The sequence below is a fragment of the Hypomesus transpacificus genome, chromosome 22, assembly GCF_021917145.1.
Source record: "Hypomesus transpacificus isolate Combined female chromosome 22, fHypTra1, whole genome shotgun sequence".
NCBI classification, from domain to species: Eukaryota; Metazoa; Chordata; class Actinopteri; order Osmeriformes; family Osmeridae; genus Hypomesus; species Hypomesus transpacificus.
The window spans coordinates 6,275,020-6,294,034 of record NC_061081.1 but is presented as its reverse complement, the minus strand read 5'-3'; the positions used below and the strand labels follow the sequence as shown (position 1 = coordinate 6,294,034).

Below are 19,015 nucleotides of genomic sequence, written 5' to 3'. Positions count from 1 at the left end.
TAAAATGAGAAAAAGTGAGACAAAGCTTTCAACTCAATTCAGATTTACACCTGTTATTTAAATTGTATTTATGACAATCTTATAACTGATGATGGCCCATTCTTTAAATATGTTTGGTGAGCTATACGCTAAAGTAGCCTAAACAATTCTTTATATTTCAATAAATATCAAAAGCTATATTGGTATGTCAGATTTGTATTTGTATTCGAGTTGTTTGTAAACCAAGCTCACATCCACATGCGGCGTGTGTTTGTGTGTGTTTCTAGTTGTACACCCCTGCCGTAGCCCCGGGCCAGGCTCGTGCGCTAGTCTCTCTTCAGAGTGTTGAGTGGCAGTTAGTGAGACGTCATTGGCTGCTCGCGGAAAGTCTTCTGAGCTGTGGCACGAGAAGAGGGGCAGAGCTACGCCAATCAAGTCCCGTCCGACACCGGCGGCAAAGCACGCGGCACGTCTTTTAAAGGGACTAAAGCCGGCGAGCGCTACGCAGTTACTCACAACTCACCAACCGTTAACTTCCTCGGACTGAACTTCGTGGAGTGTCGCCCTCTGAATCGAAATTTGTAGTAATTAATGCAAAATATAGGCTCTTGTAGTTGAGGTGTTTTGAGCTTAATTGATTTTTCTGCGAGTACAGGGATGTGTTTTATGATTTTTTTACATTGGGATTTCTCTTGATCTTTACAAGGTAAGAAACTATATTCTGTGACCTGTTATGTGTTACAAATTAATAAAATTATGTAACATAGCCCACATTTATACAACAAAATAAGAATGATAAAAGTCACATTTTAGTCTATTTAGGCTACCTTTTGTAGTTCTTTTATAGCAAATATCAGTTGTCACTGATATGGTCATCAGGCCCCAGGCTATACTAAAAAGAGTAAAACTATCTTTGTATTATCATAATTTGGTACAATATTGTAGGTATTTATATGTATAGTATTAATATTATTCGTGTGTTTCAGAGAAGGCTTAGTATTTCTGATAGACAAGGCTTTCTGGTATGGTTTCACATTTTAAAGTGTCTCGCTTCATCTCATATGTAAAATAATTTGCCGGTGTTTGTCGGCAAATGTTTCACCTCTCCACTATCAGGTTAACTTCACTTTCGGAATTCTCTTATGAACTTGCCTTTCTGAAGCTGTCAAACCACAAACTGTTGTTGCTCCATAACTGTTTTAGGTTACCTGAATGACATACGGGTACGGGAGAGGATCTAAAAGGCCTCTCATTATCCAACATGCCATGCTTAACCTCTCAACGTGGCAAAATAGTGCCACAATATAGGCTAATCAGATGACAAGACAATATCTTGTCAATATCGTAAATGCATTGACTGGATTGTAAATTAAATCGCAAAAGAACTCTGAGCCGACGATCAGTTCATGAAGTATTAGACCAGTCCGCGCCTCTTTCCATATTTAAAACGTTTGCCCTAGTTCTCTTTTAGATCCAGCCTCGTCAGTAAAAGACGCACATTCTCAACAATAATGTGTTAACTAAGATAAATAACATTACATTTTAGTCAATATGAATATAATGTTTCCGAATTATGAACAGAGAAATGCAACAATAAAAATAATAAAAAAAATCTTCTGACAGCCTTTAAATATTCCTGTTTTTGTACAGTTGTTATAATGTTTGTCAAAAGAGTCAGATCTTTTCTCTGTCCATGTTACCAGCGGTTCAGCTGGTAAAGGTTTGGAATTATGTGTGCTTAATACTTTTCTTTGCGCTTGCCAGCAGGAAGTCACAGAGAGTTTCCTGTCTGCAGTGGACCCCACTGGCATGGACACACCCCTCCTACCCAGACCCAACAACATCACCATGACGACCCCTCCCAGCTCCTTCCAGCCAGAGCCCCTGACCCCCCCTAGACCTCCCCACGGGGCCCCCTCCCCTTCCTCCTCCTCCCTGAAGCCCAACCAGGTGGGTCAGGTGGTGCTGTATGGGGTGCCCATCGTCTCCCTGGTAATTGACCACCAGGAGCGCCTGTGCCTGGCTCAGATCTCCAACACACTGCTGAAGAACTACAGCTACAACGAAATCCACAACCGCCGTGTTGCACTGGGCATCACGTGTGTGCAGTGCACCCCGGTCCAGCTGGAGATACTGCGACGTGCGGGCGCCATGCCCATCTCCTCACGACGCTGCGGCATGATCACTAAGCGCGAGGCCGAGCGCCTGTGCAAGTCCTTCCTGGGGGAGAACTCGCCCCCCAAGCTGCCCGATAACTTTGCCTTCGACGTGTCTCACGAGTGCGCTTGGGGTTGCCGCGGTAACTTCATCCCGGCACGCTACAACAGCTCACGGGCCAAGTGCATCAAGTGCTCGTACTGTAACATGTACTTCTCGCCCAACAAGTTCATCTTCCACTCCCACCGCACGCCCGAGGCCAAGTACACGCAGCCCGACGCCGCCAACTTCAACTCTTGGCGCCGCCACCTCAAACTGTCCGACAAGACCCCGCCCGACGACCTGGCGTTCGCCTGGGAGGACGTGAAGGCCATGTTTAATGGGGGCAGCCGAAAGCGTGCCCTGCCCTCCTCCCACTGCGCTCCCATGGGACAGATGAAGGGCATGGGCTCCGTCCTGCCCCACATGATGTCATCCCCAGAGCTGGGGAGCCAGAAGAGGGGCCGCTTTGAGGAGGATGAGGACCTGGATGTGAACAGCCTCTCTCCCAGGAAGGCCCCACGCAGCTACCCCCTCATCCCCGTGCCCAGTAAGAGCTTTGGCATGCTGCACAAGTTCCCCCCCACCTCCCTGTTCCCCAGCCCTTACTCCTTCCCCACCTTCGGCCTCTGCCCCCAGAAGAAGGATGACAGCGAGGCTCCTAATAGCCAGAAACCCGCCGGTCTGTCTGGGCTGCTGTGGCCGGGGCGTAAGGACACCTTCTACCCGCCCTTCTGCATGTTCTGGCCCCCCAGGGCCACCGGGGGCATCCCAGTGCCCACCTACCTGCAGCACCAGCCCAGCGCCCTTTCTTCACTGGCAGAGAGCCCTTCCCTCAGGCAAGCCTTCCTGGACTTGTCGGAGCCCACTGAGCCCGGGGCAGGGGTGGGCGCAGGCATGAGCACCAACCCCAGGTCAGGCCTGTTTGAACCGGAGTGTCCGGCAGTGACCCCTGACCTTCGACCTGTGACCTCAGAGGGCTGGCTGAAGCTGCTCGACCACGCCCCCTCCCTCCAGGCTAGGAAAAGCAGCTATCACTCCGCCTTCCGGCCTGTCGTCAAGGATGCGGAGAGCATCGCCAAACTCCACGGCAATGTGACGGAAGACTTCGGATCGGACCGCCACCTGTCTCCCACCACCAGCTGCAGCTACGGCAGCGAGAGTGGGGGAGAGGGGGAGGGAGACGGGCCGGAGAGCGAGGAGGAGGGGGAGGTGGACGTGGAGACCAAGCAGGATGAGGAGGACAGCTTCAGCAGCAGTCTACACCTGAGAGGATTGGGCAAGGGGGGGGAGGAGAGAGGGAGGGACAACGGAGACTACCCCGGCACCCCCCCAGCCCCCAGCCAGGACCCCCCCAGCCTGCCGGCCTCTCCCCCCGCCAGCCTGGCCATCCCCAGTCCCAGCTCCAGCCCTCCACACCCTCCACTGGAGGAGGCCACCTACAAAAACGTAAATATTCCCTCAAGGCACTTTAGCTAATTATTATTTAAATGGCTGCGCTGGCAGGCCTGATCTGATCTGCATAACCAGATTGATAGCAGCAGCTCCCTGTAGAAATGAGATATTCACAGTGTTGTGATCCTTGCTAATGGCCCCAGTCATGTATTGTTTAATAGCGACATTCTATTTGTTCTCTCTTTGTCATGCCTGCCTGTTAGCCTGCTTAATCTTTAACCTGTCGAGTCCACATTAGCCCTGGCTGCCAGGGGGAAAGACAGAGAGGGAGAGAGATGCAGATAGAGAGATGCAGATAGAGAGCCGTAGAAAGATAGAGAGCGAGAGAAAGATTTAGAGAAAGAGAAATAAAGGGGCTGAGGGCTTGTACCCTGGGTTAATGAGGAGCTAGCAAAAGGTTCAGGACCATTAGTAACTGTGCGCACACACACACTTGTATTATCCTGCTCCAGACCCCTAGACACCTAGATTGTTCACATCTTTTCAATGTTGAGCTGGTCTGTACGTAGAAGAACCAACCCTCTCTTGGTCCTCTGCTCCTCTCTCAGGTACACAAAAACAGGGAGGAAGGACTTCCTGCCTACGCCACCAAAGACAACGTCAGCCACGCCGGTGAGTTTCCTACCGCAGACCTGTGTTTCCTTCTAGTGTTTATTTTCTACTAGCGTATGTGTTTTTCCGACACGTAAGTGCATGTTTCTTACTAGTGAGTGTGTGTCGGTCATCTGGCGGTAATGTTGGCTTGACGTCCCATTGCTTCTCCTCGCCGATGCTTCTCTCAGAGAGGCAATGTTCTCTGTAGTTCCAGTTACCCCCCTTCACGACTCCAGATGAGGTGGAGTAATGGTGCCTGCTCTGTTTGTCCCTCTCCTCCCTCCCTCCGTCTGTCTGTCTTCTAGATGACAACAAAGAACAGAGCAACTTCTTCCTGTCAGAGAGTGAGGCCTCAGGACAGGAGTACTGGAGGGAGACTCCAGGTAAACACGCACACACACATACAAGGGTGTAGGTTTGGTTGGAACTTTTTTTCGCCCAATATAATTATTTTGGGGGGAGATGTTTCGACAGTGTCTTGACTTTGGTACAGACGTGTCCCTACTGTCTGCCCCTAAACTCATGCCTATCCACACACACACACACACACCTAAACAAAGTTGGAGTTAAAAAGCCACTTCACCGAGCCTTACGTCTTCCTCTGAAGGGGTTGGTAGTCAGCTTTCCCAGACCGGCAGTTTAGGGATTAATATAACTGCACAAACAGATGAAACACAAGATAACACAGGCTACCTCAAAAAATGGAGCAGCGCCTCGTAATGTTCAGGAAGTATTCTAGTGGGAGCCATCACAGTTCAACAGACTATCGTCTCCACGGAGACGAGGTGGCAGCCTCCATCCTCACATTATCGCAGGGATATAATTGCCTTTTTCTCTGCCAAGCCCTCCATCCCTGAGATCAGAGCTTTTTTATCTGTCAGGGAGACATTCCCAGTGTTTTATGACATCTATGCCAACATTTATATTATCTATCCCATAATGATCTCCTCACATAATGTATAATGTATTTCAAAAAATTACACGAAACAAATTAAATGAAACCACCTTTGCCTGATTGCGCCATGTCTCCCAGGGCTGCAAGCGGACGTGATTAGGAGCTCTGATTCCACAGCGGCCGAGGCGCTGCCTTAAAAAGTCTTCTGTTTCTTGGGAGAAAAATAATCTAATTTTCCATTTATGTAATGCAAACTGCCTTGGCTTTGACTATTCACGGTTAATTGACTGTCAAACGAGGTTGTTATCCTCAGGCACTGTCTGCAAATGTGCTTGTCAAATGAGACAGAGAGAGTAGAGCAGCAGGCTGAATGAGACCAGCACTGGGAGGCTTAAGGAGGGAGGACGGGAGCGAGGCGGGAGAAAGAGAGAGGCGAAAGAGAATGAAGATTATACACACACAAAATGGACCAGATCGCTTCATTTAAGGCATTCGATTTGCCTCATTGTCACAGCTCATACTTTGCGCACACGCACACACGTGCTTCCAAACACACACAGGCTCACACACAGACACGTACATTTCCAGGTTTGTAAATTCATGGGAGAAGGCTTGGTGTGATGAGAAAACTGTGGATATTAGGGAGGCAGTGGGGTGTTGGAGGGAATATGATTAGTGTGGTTTAGAAGGCCCAGGGCACGGACGCACAATCAGGCCTAACGGCAGCGTATAGACTTCAGGCAGCACTCATACAAATCTGTATGATGATGAGAATACTGTTTGGTATGAATGTTGGCTACTAAATCCTCTGTACGGCCCACAATTTGTTGACCATGGTTTTGTGTTGCCTAAAATCCAGGTTTTACATATTGAGTGGTGAAAAATTCAGGGTTCAATTCCAATCAAAAAGACAATTGTTATTGCTGAATCTAATGCAATAACTACAAGTGTGTAAAGTTAATCCTTGATTAATTCCTGTGTGAGAAAACATTTTTAGTAGGCTGGAAACATGTACTGAGCCTGACATCTAGAGGACGAGGGGAGTACTTGTCCCCTGTCACTCACGGCTTAACAAGTTTTGCCTTCAAAAATAGTTTTGAGATGATTGTAACAATTGTTTAGTAAAGCTTATTATAGTACAACTTTATCATAATCAAAATGCCTTGTGTATTTTATGTTAGGTGACCAAACGCAAGAAACACCATCCCCTGTGTCACTGAAGAAGGATGTCGAGAACATGGAGAAAGGTGCAAACAGTAAATTATTATTATTGAATTAAAGTAAAGTTATTGTGTTCTAATGATATTGGGTTTTGATGTGTGTTCTTGTGGATCTATTGTTACTAATGTTCTAGTGTTGTCTTATCTGTTCCACAGAGGAGCTGCAGAAGGTTCTGCTGGAACAGATAGACCTGCGGAGACGACTAGAACAGGAATTCCACGCTCTGAAAGGCAACTCACCCTTCCCCGTGTTCCGTAAGTCTTCTCACCTCTCCACTTCCCTCTTCCTGCTTCCTCCTCACCATTCCTCATTCTCTACTCTACTTTTTCCTCATTTATCATTGACTCTTCTGTTTGTTAGTTTGGAATTCTTGAATTTCATTATAATCAATGATCATTTTGAAACAAGTTTCGATTGGGTTCTTTTCCAGATAACTTCCAGGACCAGATGAAGAGAGAACTGGCCTACAGAGAGGAGATGGTGCAGCAACTGCAAATGGTAAGATCCCTGCAGACATCCTCTAGATTACCTCACACACACAATAATACAAACACCCACAAGCACACACACACACACACACACAGTATATGAAAGCAACTAATGTTTCTGTTTTGCCTCATTCTCAGATTCCCTATGCGAACATGATACGAAAAGAAAAAATAGGGACACATCTCAACAAAAGCTAAATGGTAAGTATACAGTGTAGTATATTGTGTGGCAGTGTTTATGTAGTGATATATATATATATATATATATATATATATATATATATATATATATATATATATATATATATATATATATATACAGGTGCAGGATATAGGTGGACCAGGACTCTGAAGGGTTTGTGTGTTTCCCCCCCAGGTCTCATCACAGAGTTTCTGTGAAGCTGTGCAGCCTGGAAGAAAAAGTACAGAACGCACAGCACTGCTCGAACCACCTGACACAGTTCTGCTTCAAAGATCTGACACTTTTTTGTACTACTACAACAAACGTGACCTCGTCTCCCCAGAGAGAGACCGACGGAGCCAGTGACGTATGGACCTGCCTACACCCCTGCTCTCATCAGCTCCTTCTGGACCAAAAACGAGACAGTGTTAGAGACTAGACGGCTGCGTGTCTAAACATGAACTGTCCTAGACCCCCTCCACCCCCGTCCCCCTGCCCTGGACCAACACAGACACACACCTTGGCTGTCTGATGTCTCTCCTACTTGATACATGATAATGATGATAATGATGTTTCTGTACAGTGAATCCCCCCCCACCCCTGTGTGTATGTGTGTGTGTGTGCGTGTGTGCGTGCGTGTATTTGTCTCAGTCTGACTGAACCAGCCTCCTGGTTGTAGTCTCACAATATGTACCGAATGTATATAAGAAAATGATGCGTTGAATTTATGTTTCAGAGCGCTGAAGCTCAAGCTCTTATGTCTCCCTGTTTAGAGGATGTAAATGGAGAAATTAACATGAAACACAAAATCAATAATGCTATTATTACAAAAAGGTTAATGAAAATGTATTGAAATATGTTCTTGTAGTTTCTCTACTATTTATGTGGATAAATAAAAAAGTCTATATAATATTTGAACGCATGTGCTTCATTACTTATATTAAAACGCAGTCAGGGATTAATGGACCTGAAACAAGCCCCAAAATTGTGTCATCTATGGTCTGAAAAAATAAATTCATAAAAATGCAATACAACTCGGGGCGCACAAAATTGTCGTCACCAGATGCTCCAGTTGTCAGAGCTCCTGAAGGAGGAGAAACAAATTTGCCAGAATGGCGTTCACACTCTATACTCTCATCCAAACGGCTATTCTCTGTGTCAATGCTGTTGCAGTGTTACATGAAGAAAGGTTCCTTAGCAAAAGTAAGCGAGTTTGTAAACGTGAGAAGTGTGTTAGGTGGCAAGGTGTTTTGTTTGCATTTGCCATCAAAGCCGTAGATAGATAGCTTGTATAGCTGACATAATGCATCCTTGTTTGCTGCTAGCCAGAGATTTGTAGCTGGATAGAGGCTTTCTTGGCTGTAAGGAACAAGTAGATATGGGCTAACAGTTCTCCTGCAGATTTCCTAAAAATGCATTGAATTAGGATCTCGGAAACCCTACGTTGCATGTAAGTTAGCAAGGTTTAAATGTGCCACGTCCTAGACATAGCCAGTCTTGTCGTTAGACCTAACTGAGCCTTCTCTGTCATCAGTTGGGTGGAGTGCGCAACATGGCACCGGAGGGTTTGGCGATGACCCATCGATAAACGCTCAACTTCTGATCCTGATTCGTTCTGTCAAAACTGTTATGAGAGGTATGATAAATTCGTCAACGTCAAGATTTTCACTTCTTACAGCAAAATCATCTTCAAAACAAAGCAGACTGGTTATTCTAAATGTTCTATGTCTGATTTCAGTGCCGCTGATTTTAGTGAATTCAGTCTGCATCGTTCTTCTGCTGCTGTTCGGCTGATCCTTCCAGTCATGGACTCGGGACACCTTCCAAGAGCCGAAATCCAAAAGCCACTCTGAAATAACTGGTCCAGTTTTATGACAGAATTAACCGAGACTGATGAGAAAACAGTGATGGAGATAGGGGCATCACGATCAGTAGGCTACTGATCATGATTAACGATGCCAATGCAACATAAGGATTACGCTACATGTGAAAGACTAGGCACAAACTGTACACGCATTTTTTAAGATAAATGTTTTATACTTGTTTAATAAACACGTATGTGCTGAAAGGAACGCTTTAATTCACGATCCTTGCTACATCTCATGCAATGTTTGCCTGAAACAGTTCATAATCTGGACAAGAACCTAAGAATGTATAACCTAAAATGTTCTGGCAACATGCAGTAGGCCTACGTGACAGGGATTGGGAAAGTGAAGTGTGTATTAGGCAGCATTAGCTACTAACTGTTTTTAAACCTTTATAAACGTTAACATATTAACTTTTATAAACAACAAACATATTGTTTGTAGGTCTATGCAGTAAACACGTCTGTAAACTGAAAGGACCAGTGCTTTAATTCCTTCATGATCACACAGTTTGTCTGAAACAAACTTGTCTGTATTTATTTGAACCAGGGGATCCGTGGCACAGACAAACAACCCCTTCTCATAATCTCCATTGGTGCCCGTATTAGAGGCAGTGTTTGCCAGTGGTCCTGGGAAAACGTTTTTATTAACGGTAGTTTGGACCTAAATACACGAAGTAAGGGATATTTTTGACAGAATTAATACCATATGTTTATCGGTGGGATTAATGGTATAAAGCCGTTTTATCTTAGATTAGCGTGACTTAATCTTAGCTCAAGATAGTGTGACTTTAAGTGATGATGGGGCATTAGGGAGACTTCACACGAGGAGATAGATGGAATGTCCTTCCCTGATCAGTTAGGGCACTTTTTACACGACGGGAGAAGGGGCTTACAGTGGACAATAGTTTGGTAACAAGTGCAAATTATTTTCATTTATTATTGTTGGCTAGGGGTTAGGAATGTGTGAGTGTAACATTTGTATTACAGCAAAACATCAGAGAATAATATTTAGCAATAGCCTACTGTTATTTTGATGTAGAATTAGTGACTGAAAGAGGCTTTGGGTGTGGATTGGCAACGTGCGAAAGAGGTTTTTTAGCTTTGATAATACTTTCTGCTATATTAAATCGATTAATGCAAAAATACATGCAACTATGATCCATCTGTGAGTTGTTATTGAGATAGGCTACATATGTTTTTCTTTTAATGAACGATTATTCTGTAAATCGTCTTAAATGATTAATATATTGGACGAATAATGGGGAGTGTGCGTGGGTACGTATGAATTTGTGTGCGTGTGTCACTCCCACTAAGTGACTGTGACTAGTACTAGGCTACATATTTTCGCGAGTAGGTAGGCCTAACGTACTATTCAAAGCAATTTCACAATTCACATTAGACGATAAGAAAACTAATAGGCATATCTACAGACAGCTTTCCCAGAAGACCCTAAACACAACACACGCCAGTTGAAGCCCCAGAAGAGGTAGCTAGCAATAGCTCATTCAAATAGTTTACTCGTTTGCAAGTAAATGTTCCTGGCACTTCTTGAATACTTCATACATTCGTCGAAATATATTGCTATTGCCTGTTATTTATCAGTTGGCTGGCTAGCACTACCTGACACTTTGCGCCAATTGATTTTGAAATGTTTCTAGCACTAATACTGGCTCTTCTTACCTAAATTCGGGGTTATGTTTTACAAGTAGCATAGAACGGCATACCCTCAAGTCTGGTTAACGTTGGTTCATCAAGTTTACGACTACAAACTAACTTCACATGTTCTGTCGGTTTTATGCTACAAGCTAACGTTATACTTAAAGCTAGCGTTAGCTAGCTACAAGCTTTGACTTTCAAAAGACAGGCCGATTTTCTGGTTCAATGTGTTCATGGCGATGTGTTAAGTATTTTTCTTTTATGTCCTGGCCGTTTCAGTCATATAGGCCTACTCTGATCCGGGCTCCGATCAATCCAGACAGATACAATCTATGCCACATAACACTCCCAGTTGGCAACACAATAACTAAAATGTCAAAATCTCTCCAATAATGTTACGTACAGATCATGAACCAGATTTAGTGTTCAGTTGGTTGAATAAGGGTTCACAGTGCTGAGCTCAGTATTAATTGTCCCAGATTTATAACTACATGACAGAATCCAGCATTCATAAGTAAAAGAGCTCCGGGTATTGTAGCGTCACGCAGGGCATCGTACCAGAGATACCGCTCACCACAGATAATCCTATTCCATCTCATGTGAATTATGATAAAGTCATGTGAATTATGATAAAGAAAGTGAATTATGATTATCAAAATAAAGTAGTATTTACTGTGTACTGTCAGCAGGCCTGAAAACTGCTCTCAGAGCAATGAATAGCTGCCATTATCGGAGCGATCAGTCCATAGTCCTTGCTATAATGTGTGGCTGGTGTAGAGGTGGTCTATGTGGAATGCCCGTGGCTAGGATTTTATATTCAAATTCTGACTGTAGGAAAGTGCTGCCATGGCGAGCAGGCGGGCGTTAAAGGCGGTGCTAATTGACCTAAGCGGGACACTCCATGTAGAGGACTGTGCTGTTCCGGGGGCCCAGGAAGCGCTCCGCAGGTGACCTGGTCCTCTCCTGACCCACATGCCCTTAACTCCATACTCCATTTTTCTTTTACCCTCACCATATGCTATTATCCCAAGCCCTATAACTTAGGCCCTATCATTTAGCCTCTATCCTCCCTACCACATATCCTAGCCCTGACTTCCTCTAACAGAGGCTGAAGCTGTCGTCTTCCTCTTCGGCTCAGCAGGTTACGTCAGTCCTCAGTGGCCGTGAAGTTTGTGACCAACACCACCAAGGAGTGTAGGCGGAGCCTCTTGGAGCGGCTGCAGCGGCTGAACTTTGACCTGGAGGAGCGGGAGATCTTCACCTCACTGAGCGCGGCACGTCGCCTGCTGGAGCAGAGGAGAGAGCGCCCCCTGCTGCTCGTGGAGGACAGCGCTCTGGAGGACTTCTCAGGCGAGGGCTAGGACTGGGAGAGGAGGGCGGCAGTGTGTATCTTAGTGTGTGTGCTAGGATCCAATGTATAACAGACAAGGTGTATATTGTAGGTCTGGACACGTCCGAGCCCAACGCTGTGGTGATAGGACTAGCACCCGAGCACTTCAACTACCAGACACTGAACAAGGCCTTCAGGTAACTCTTACCCATGTAGCTTACCTCACCTGATCGAGTATCACCATGTTTTCTTTTTCCTCCCTCCATCTTCATCCATCCAGCTCTTGCTTACTCTCTCGTCTTCCCTCCCTCCCTCCTCTCTTAGGCTGGTTCTGGAGGGCGCCTCCCTCATAGCCATTCACAAGGCCCGGTACTACCGCCGGCAGGACGGGCTGGCGCTGGGGCCCGGTCCGTTTGTGGCGGGACTAGAGTACGCCACGGAGCGGCAGGCGGAGGTGGTGGGCAAACCTGAGCAGAGCTTCTTCCTGGAGGCTCTCCGAGAGCTGGGCTGCAGTCCCGAGGACGCCATCATGATAGGAGACGTGAGTGGTCTGCTCACGCCTGGGGCCCCGTCTGAAGACCCCGAGAAATGTGCACTCCTCCCTCCCTTCCTGGGAGTAACACTGTGCCCTATAGAGGTCCAGTCACTGCACAGTTGGTCACTTCCTGTTTTTCTGCCTCTATAGGACGCACGGGACGATGTTGGCGGTGCCCAGAAGGCTGGCATGATGGGAATCCTTGTTAAAACTGGTGAGAGACTCTATATTCAGTGTGTTTGTGCAATGTCCTGTGACATACACAATGTGTGACTATGAACTGTGTCTCCTCCTGCAGGTAAATACAGGGAGGGTGATGAGAAGATCTCCCCTCCTCCATATCTGACCTGTGATGACTTTGTCCAGGCTGTAGACCACATCCTTCATCACCTGGTCTAGACGGCCAGCTCACTATCATCTGGCATCATCTAAGCCTCGAACTTTCCCTCCCTTTCAACTGCTTCCGTCCTGCGTCTGTCCTGCTTCGAACAAGCCCACCCTCTAGAATACCAACTCACCTTCAACTCCAGGACAGCCCTCCTCAGAACCAGGTCCGTTCCACCTCCAGACCTGTCCTTCTCCAGTCAGCTAACCTCCACTTCCAGGACACCCGTCCTCCGGCCAGCGGAACAGTGCAACATCTCATAGAACCTTCGTCCCAGGGCAGCCAGCCTGATGACTAGCTGCTAGCTGGTTCTGTTTGTGTGTTTGTCATGAGAAATGCATCATGTCTCAAACTACAATATTGCATCATGAACATTTTATTTTTGCGTTTTAATAAAATGACAAAACTGAGTGTTGCTCATTGTGATGTTGTTGAGCATTGCAATATAACTGCGAACACCTTCAGTATAATTATAAATATATATACACAGAACATGAGTATATACAAGGGAAAACTCCCAGAGGAACCAGGTTAGGATGCGTGTGTGTTCTGTACACGTGTGTGTGTTCTGTACATGTGTGTGTGTGTTTTGTACACGTGTGTGTGTCCTGTACACGTGTGTGTGTTCTGTACGCCTGTGTGTGTGTTCTGGACGCGTGTGTTCTCAGACCGATTCGTACTCCGTCTCCCATGCGCTGTACCTGTCAGTCAGGCTGCGGGCTGAAGGCTTAGAGTGAGTGATAACCTCCAGGAAGTCTTCCGTTGTCACGGTTTCCAACTCGATCACAGGCATGTCTGACTTCCCTGAGAGAACAGAGAACAGTCAGATAAGGCCCATCTGCTTGTGTGTCTCCCTGCCTGCCTGCCCGTCTTACCCTCCTGGTGGGACTCCAGAGCATCAAAGATCTTGCGTACCGGCCTCATAGCTGCCTCTTTACACACCAGACGAATGTCTGAACCTGAGTAGCCCTCTGTCTCCTGGAACGTAAACAGGAAGTATCCTTAAACACAGACAGGAAATACCACTGCTCAACTGGAAAGGAAACACATATGTCCTTCCTTCCAGGGATGGATCATTACATCCGAGATCCTCGTCTGAGATGTAGAACCAAACGGTCACTCATACCTGTGCCAGCGTCTCATAGGCCAGATCCGTGCGTAGCTCCACCCCTCCTGTGCAGCTGACTGCCGGCAACCAATGAGAGATCATGGCCTGACGGGCTGGACAGGAGGGAAGACCAACCAGAATCCTCTTCTCTAACCGTCGCAGCATGGCATGATCTAGCTCCCTGAGAGAGAGGGAGGGAGGGAGAAGGACAGAGGAAAAGAAAGAGAAGTGAGACAGAGTATGAGGGAGGAAGGGGGTAGAGAGGCGTGGGTTCTCACCAGGGCAGGTTGGATGCGGCCAGAACAAACACCAGGTCATCAGAACGAGCCAGACCGTCCATCTGGACCAGCAGCTCTGTTTTCATCCTCCTACTGCCCTCATGCTCTCCTCTAGGAGACAGGACACAATGATATAGGAATTAAGGAAGGGGGGGAGAGTAGGGAAGAACAAAGTTTGGTCCATGTTCTATACCCCTCAAAACTTCCCCAGCCTCCACTCTGCACCCCCCCATATCACCTCCCTGTCTCACCCCTGTCCAGTCCTCTGGCCCATAACTGACTCCAGCTCATCAAGAAAGATGGTGGAGGGGGCGTGGTAACGAGCCAGCTCAAACAGCACCTGCATGAGCACACAAAAGTGTTTGTGTGTATGTGTGTGTGTGTGAATCCTAAACGTGGGCACAGTGCGGTCAGACGAGACCCTCACCCTGACCAGCTTCTCGGAGTCTCCTCTCCACTTGCTGACGATGCTGGAGGCGGAGATGTTGAAGAAGGTGGTGTTACACTCGGTAGCTACAGCCTTGGCCAGGAGAGTCTTCCCTGTACCTAAAGAGGAGGGAGGAGAGGGAGAGAGGAGAGGTGAAGAACAGAAGAAGGAACGGAGGTGAAGAGGAGGAAGAGGGCCGGAGGGAGGAGAAGGAAGGGGAGTGGGTCTCACCTGGTGGCCCGAAAAGCAGCAAACCTTTCCATGGAGACAGGATCCCTGTAAACAACTGAGGATACTGAGGAGAGGAGAAAGGACAAGGAGGAGAGGAGAGGAGAGGAAGGAGGAGAGGATTAAACAGTCACATCCTTGAAATCCTCAAATAGTGATGATCCATGTTCTACAGTGTGGTGGTCCTCAATGCATATGTGTGTGTGTATGTGTGTGTGTGTGTCAAGATGCGGCCCCATATTTGTCGTCATCACTGTGATGGAGGGTGTGTATTAGTTGGTGATTGGCTGGTATTCAAGTATGGATTAAGTGTCAGGTTAAGAAATGTCCCTGGCCTGGGTACAGGGCGGTAGGTGAAATACCAGAGCAGGTGGAGGGGCGCTACCTTAATAGGGTAGACGACAGCCTCTTTGACTAATCGCTTGGCGGCCTGCAAGCCGATGATGTCATCCCAGTGCACGTTGGGGTTGTTTAAATAGATGTCCTTCAGGAGGGCGGAGAGAGATGGAGACTTATTAGCACAGTAGGCAGGCAGGAAGGCAGACATTCACACACAAACACACACATACACATACAGCTTGAAGACACCATAGAGGACATTGATCGGACAACAGAGGTTCTCTGCTGCCCTCTAGTGGTAGAACTGCAGCAGCTGGAGCAGCACGGGTTGTGTTCTACGGTCCAATCACATGGGGATGGTCAGCAACTTCCTCCTGTCTCACCCTACTGATGATGGCAGCCAGCTCCTTCATCTCACTGTTCATCCCAATGAGCGCACTGATGGGCTTCAGCAGACGCTCCTGAGAAGGAGGGAGACACAGGGAGGGGGGAGGGAGACAGAGAATTTAATGGCAAAGAGATCGAAAGAGAGAGAGAGTTAGAGTGAGAACAATATAGAACGGCTTGGGGGGGCGCAGGGGTAGTTGCCATGGTGACAGGGACAGATACCCTGGAGATGGGGTGGTTACCAAGGACACCGGGGTAGTTACCACGGGGTCTGGGGGGCAGGACAGGGGAGCCACGTCGGTCGCTGCTCCTTTAAGGGCGTCCTGAATCAGACCTCTGTAGTCGATCAGCTGAGCCTGAGACGGGACACACAGCACAGCGAACTTCACTACTGTCCCAGCCTCTCTGGACCTGTGTGTGTGTGTGTGTGTGTTTGTGTGTGGCAGCCACCTTCCGTGGCAGAGGCCCCTCCCCTGCTCCATTGCGGGGGATGGAGGAGACGTTGAGGCCGAAGTCGCAAGACTCTGGAGGAGAGTAGTGACCGTTCCCCTACGCACACACAAACACACGCACGCACACACACATACACAACAGCCAGGAGTCACTCTATCATCACATAGTTCCGTTTACTGGACCTACTAGAACCTTAGAGAACCACCACTGATCTAGAACAGCTAGTGCTTTGGTTATTCAACATCTTCATTTGTTAGAAGAGTAGTAGAACATACGCTAGAGGGTTTACTAGTCTCCTTGGCAACCATCTTCGACTCTGCCTTCGACTTAACCCCAGACTGGGGTCTTCGGGACGAGCCTATCCTGGGGAGAGGTGGGACCACAGTACAGGGGGTTCTGACAGACGGAGAGAGAAACATTTCGAAGGAGTCAATGGTGGAGGGATGCAGGATGGGTGTGGTGGGGTGGAGGGATGCAGGATGGGGGTGGTGGGGTGGAGGGATGCAGGATGGGGGTGGTGGGGTGGTGGGATGGAGGGATGCAGGATGGGGGTGGTTGGGTGGAGGGATGCAGGATGGGGGTGGTGGGGTGGAGTGATGCAGGATGGGGGTGGTGGGGTGGAGGGATGCAGGATGGGGGTGGTGGGGTGGTGGGATGCAGGAAGGGGGTGGTGGGGTGGAGGGATGCAGGATGGGGGTGGTGGGGTGGTGGGATGGAGGGATACAGGATGGGGTTGGTGGGGTGGAGGGATGCAGGATGGGGGTGGTGGGGTGGAGTGATGCAGGATGGGGGTGGTGGGGTGGAGGGATGCAGGATGGGGGTGGTGGGGAGGTGGGATGCAGGATGGGGGTGGTGGGGTGGTGGGATGCAGGATGAGGGTGGTGGGATGCAGGATGGGGGTGGTGGGGTGGGGGAATGCAGGATGGGGGTGGTGGGGTGGAGGGATGCAGGATGGGTGTGGTGGGGTGGAGTGATGCAGGATGGGGGTGGTGGGGTGGAGGGATGCAGGATGGGGGTGGTGGGGTGGAGTGATGCAGGATGGGGGTGGGGGGGTGGTGGGGTGGAGGGATGCAGGATGGGGGTGGTGGGGTGGAGGGATGCAGGATTGGGGTGGTGGGGTGGGGGATGCAGGATGAGGGTGGTGGGATGCAGGATGGGGGTGGTGGAGTGGGGGAATGCAGGATGGGGGTGGTGGGGTGGGGGAATGCAGGATGGGGGTGGTGGGGTGGAGGGATGCAGGATGGGGGTGGTGGGGTGGTGGGATGCAGGATGAGGGTGGAGGGGTGGTGGGATGCAGGATGGGGGTGGTGGGGTGGTGGGATGCAGGATGGGGGTGGATGGGGGTGGAGGGGTGGTGGGATGCAGGATGAGGGTGGTGGGATGCAGGATGGGGGTGGTGGGGTGGGGGAATGCAGGATAGGGGTGGTGGGGTGGAGGGATGCAGGATGGGTGTGGTGGGGTGGAGTGATGCAGGATGGGGGTGGGGGGGTGGTGGGGTGGAGGGATGCAGGATGGGGGTGGTGGGGTGGAGGGATGCAGGATTGGGGTGGTGGGGTGGGGGATGCAGGATGAGGGTGGTGGGATGCAGGATGGGGGTGGTGGAGTGGGGGAATGCAGGATGGGGGTGGTGGGGTGGAGGGATGCAGGATGGGGGTGGTGGGGTGGAGGGATGCAGGATGGGGGTGGAGGGGTGGGGGATGCAGGATGAGGGTGGTGGGATGCAGGATGGGGGTGGTGGGGTGGGGGAATGCAGGATGGGGGTGGTGGGGTGGGGGAATGCAGGATGGGGGTGGTGGGGTGGAGGGATGCAGGATGAGGGTGGTGGGGTGGTGGGATGCAGGATGAGGGTGGTGGGGTGGAGGTATGGAAGGTGGTTCAGGTGTAATAACTCACCGCTTTTTGCCACAACTTCTGGGCTGCCGGCTTTCAACTGCACAGAGGGAAACAGCCGGGGTTAGAACATTACCACTAGCTTACCACTATGCCTGTGTGTGTGTGTGTGTGTGTGTGTGTGTGTGTGTGTGTGTGTGTGACCACCTGGTTCAAAGACTTTCTTGGTGAGCTTAGGGTGCTTCTGGAACTTGATGTAGTAGTAGCTCTCATACTCCATGAGAACCGTCTCCAGGTCCACATTGTCACACACCTCAAACCTCCGCAGGCCCACGCTAGTCTCCTGATCCAGAGTACGGGCAGCATCCATGTACCTGACACACACACACACACAGTGGTCCTACCCATTTATTTCTCTCTATTATACACACACACAACCACACACACCTGTAGTAGATATAAATCGTGATCATCTTACCCCTGCTCTGTGAGATGGTGATAGATCAGTATTAGTATATTTCTTCGCCTGGTCTCTGTTCTCAGCTCATCCTAGTGAAAGAGAAGTACTTTCATTAATGAAAGAAAACCCTCCACTAGATGGCGCCGTATCTGTTCCAAACATGTCTCCATTTCTTGGCTCTGCTTGCTGTGACATATCGCCTAGGTAACCGGTGGACGCACATTGACTACACACTCACTGCATCTAGTTAGCTCTAGCTACAGCTACAAAAAGTTTTAGCTAGCTAGCTTGCTAATTAGCTAATCGCAGTCGACATGCGTAACTCACATTACATGCAGGGCATTACCCTTTGCATTTGTTGTAATAGCTAAGCCGTTCATAAAGCTTTATTAGTTTGTCGCTGTTGAAAAATAAGGTAGCTCGCTAGTTTATCCCCCCCACTTACAGTTTGCATTACTATATTGCACGCTTTATGTCGTTTGCGGCCGCCATACGTTTAGACACAACAAAAACAGTGTCGCTAATCAAGCTAGTAATAATAATGAGTTCACTTCGTTTGACAACATCAAGCTAAAGGCGATGTTCCACTCACCGCCTCTCTAGCTTGATTTGCGGTTTTGATCGCTTGATATGAGAGCTCCATCGTCCTGTGTGAGGATCGCAGTATGCCTCTGCTGCGAGATCTACGGCAAAAGTAACTTCAGTGATAGTCTAGCAGGGCTG

General features: G+C 48.7%; 4 protein-coding genes across 7 annotated transcripts; 3 read left to right on the top strand and 1 right to left on the bottom strand.

Annotated features, from left to right (window-relative positions):
* Window positions 1-1,788: 1,788 nt before the first annotated feature.
* Window positions 1,789-7,281, top strand: skor2 (SKI family transcriptional corepressor 2). Its single transcript, XM_047045689.1, has 8 exons — window positions 1,789-3,624; window positions 4,179-4,242; window positions 4,530-4,607; window positions 6,301-6,366; window positions 6,496-6,594; window positions 6,771-6,838; window positions 6,967-7,029; window positions 7,205-7,281. Exons 1-7 carry the CDS (start codon window positions 1,789-1,791, stop codon window positions 7,024-7,026), a joined length of 2,271 nt encoding a protein of 756 aa, XP_046901645.1. The 3' UTR covers window positions 7,027-7,029; window positions 7,205-7,281.
* Window positions 7,282-8,121: 840 nt separating this feature from the next.
* ier3ip1 (immediate early response 3 interacting protein 1) lies at window positions 8,122-9,077 on the top strand. Its single transcript, XM_047045816.1, has 3 exons — window positions 8,122-8,212; window positions 8,544-8,645; window positions 8,748-9,077. Exons 1-3 carry the CDS (start codon window positions 8,122-8,124, stop codon window positions 8,801-8,803), a joined length of 249 nt encoding a protein of 82 aa, XP_046901772.1. The 3' UTR covers window positions 8,804-9,077.
* A 623-nt stretch (window positions 9,078-9,700) lies between these two features.
* hdhd2 (haloacid dehalogenase-like hydrolase domain containing 2) lies at window positions 9,701-13,210 on the top strand. 4 transcript variants are annotated; one of them, XM_047045815.1, is made up of 7 exons: window positions 9,701-9,785; window positions 11,367-11,479; window positions 11,674-11,882; window positions 11,975-12,059; window positions 12,187-12,403; window positions 12,548-12,611; window positions 12,696-13,210. In XM_047045815.1, the coding sequence occupies exons 2-7, from the start codon at window positions 11,379-11,381 to the stop codon at window positions 12,794-12,796; spliced, it is 777 nt and encodes a 258-aa protein (XP_046901771.1). In that variant the 5' UTR covers window positions 9,701-9,785; window positions 11,367-11,378; the 3' UTR covers window positions 12,797-13,210. The 4 variants fall into 4 exon arrangements, with proteins under 4 accessions (XP_046901771.1, XP_046901767.1, XP_046901768.1 ...); XM_047045811.1 differs by having other exon boundaries at window positions 11,671-11,882; XM_047045812.1 differs by lacking the exon at window positions 9,701-9,785 and adding an exon at window positions 9,801-10,362 and having other exon boundaries at window positions 11,671-11,882.
* A 692-nt stretch (window positions 13,211-13,902) lies between these two features.
* Window positions 13,903-18,942, bottom strand: katnal2 (katanin p60 subunit A-like 2). The gene is made up of 14 exons (XM_047045817.1): window positions 18,885-18,942; window positions 18,311-18,381; window positions 18,040-18,206; window positions 17,896-17,932; window positions 16,278-16,398; window positions 16,000-16,098; window positions 15,813-15,899; window positions 15,546-15,623; window positions 15,209-15,307; window positions 14,827-14,890; window positions 14,596-14,714; window positions 14,420-14,508; window positions 14,169-14,279; window positions 13,903-14,071 (listed from the first exon to the last, which is right to left on the bottom strand). Exons 1-14 carry the CDS (start codon window positions 18,933-18,935, stop codon window positions 13,903-13,905), a joined length of 1,362 nt encoding a protein of 453 aa, XP_046901773.1. The 5' UTR covers window positions 18,936-18,942.
* Between the last annotated feature and the right edge of the window lie 73 nt (window positions 18,943-19,015).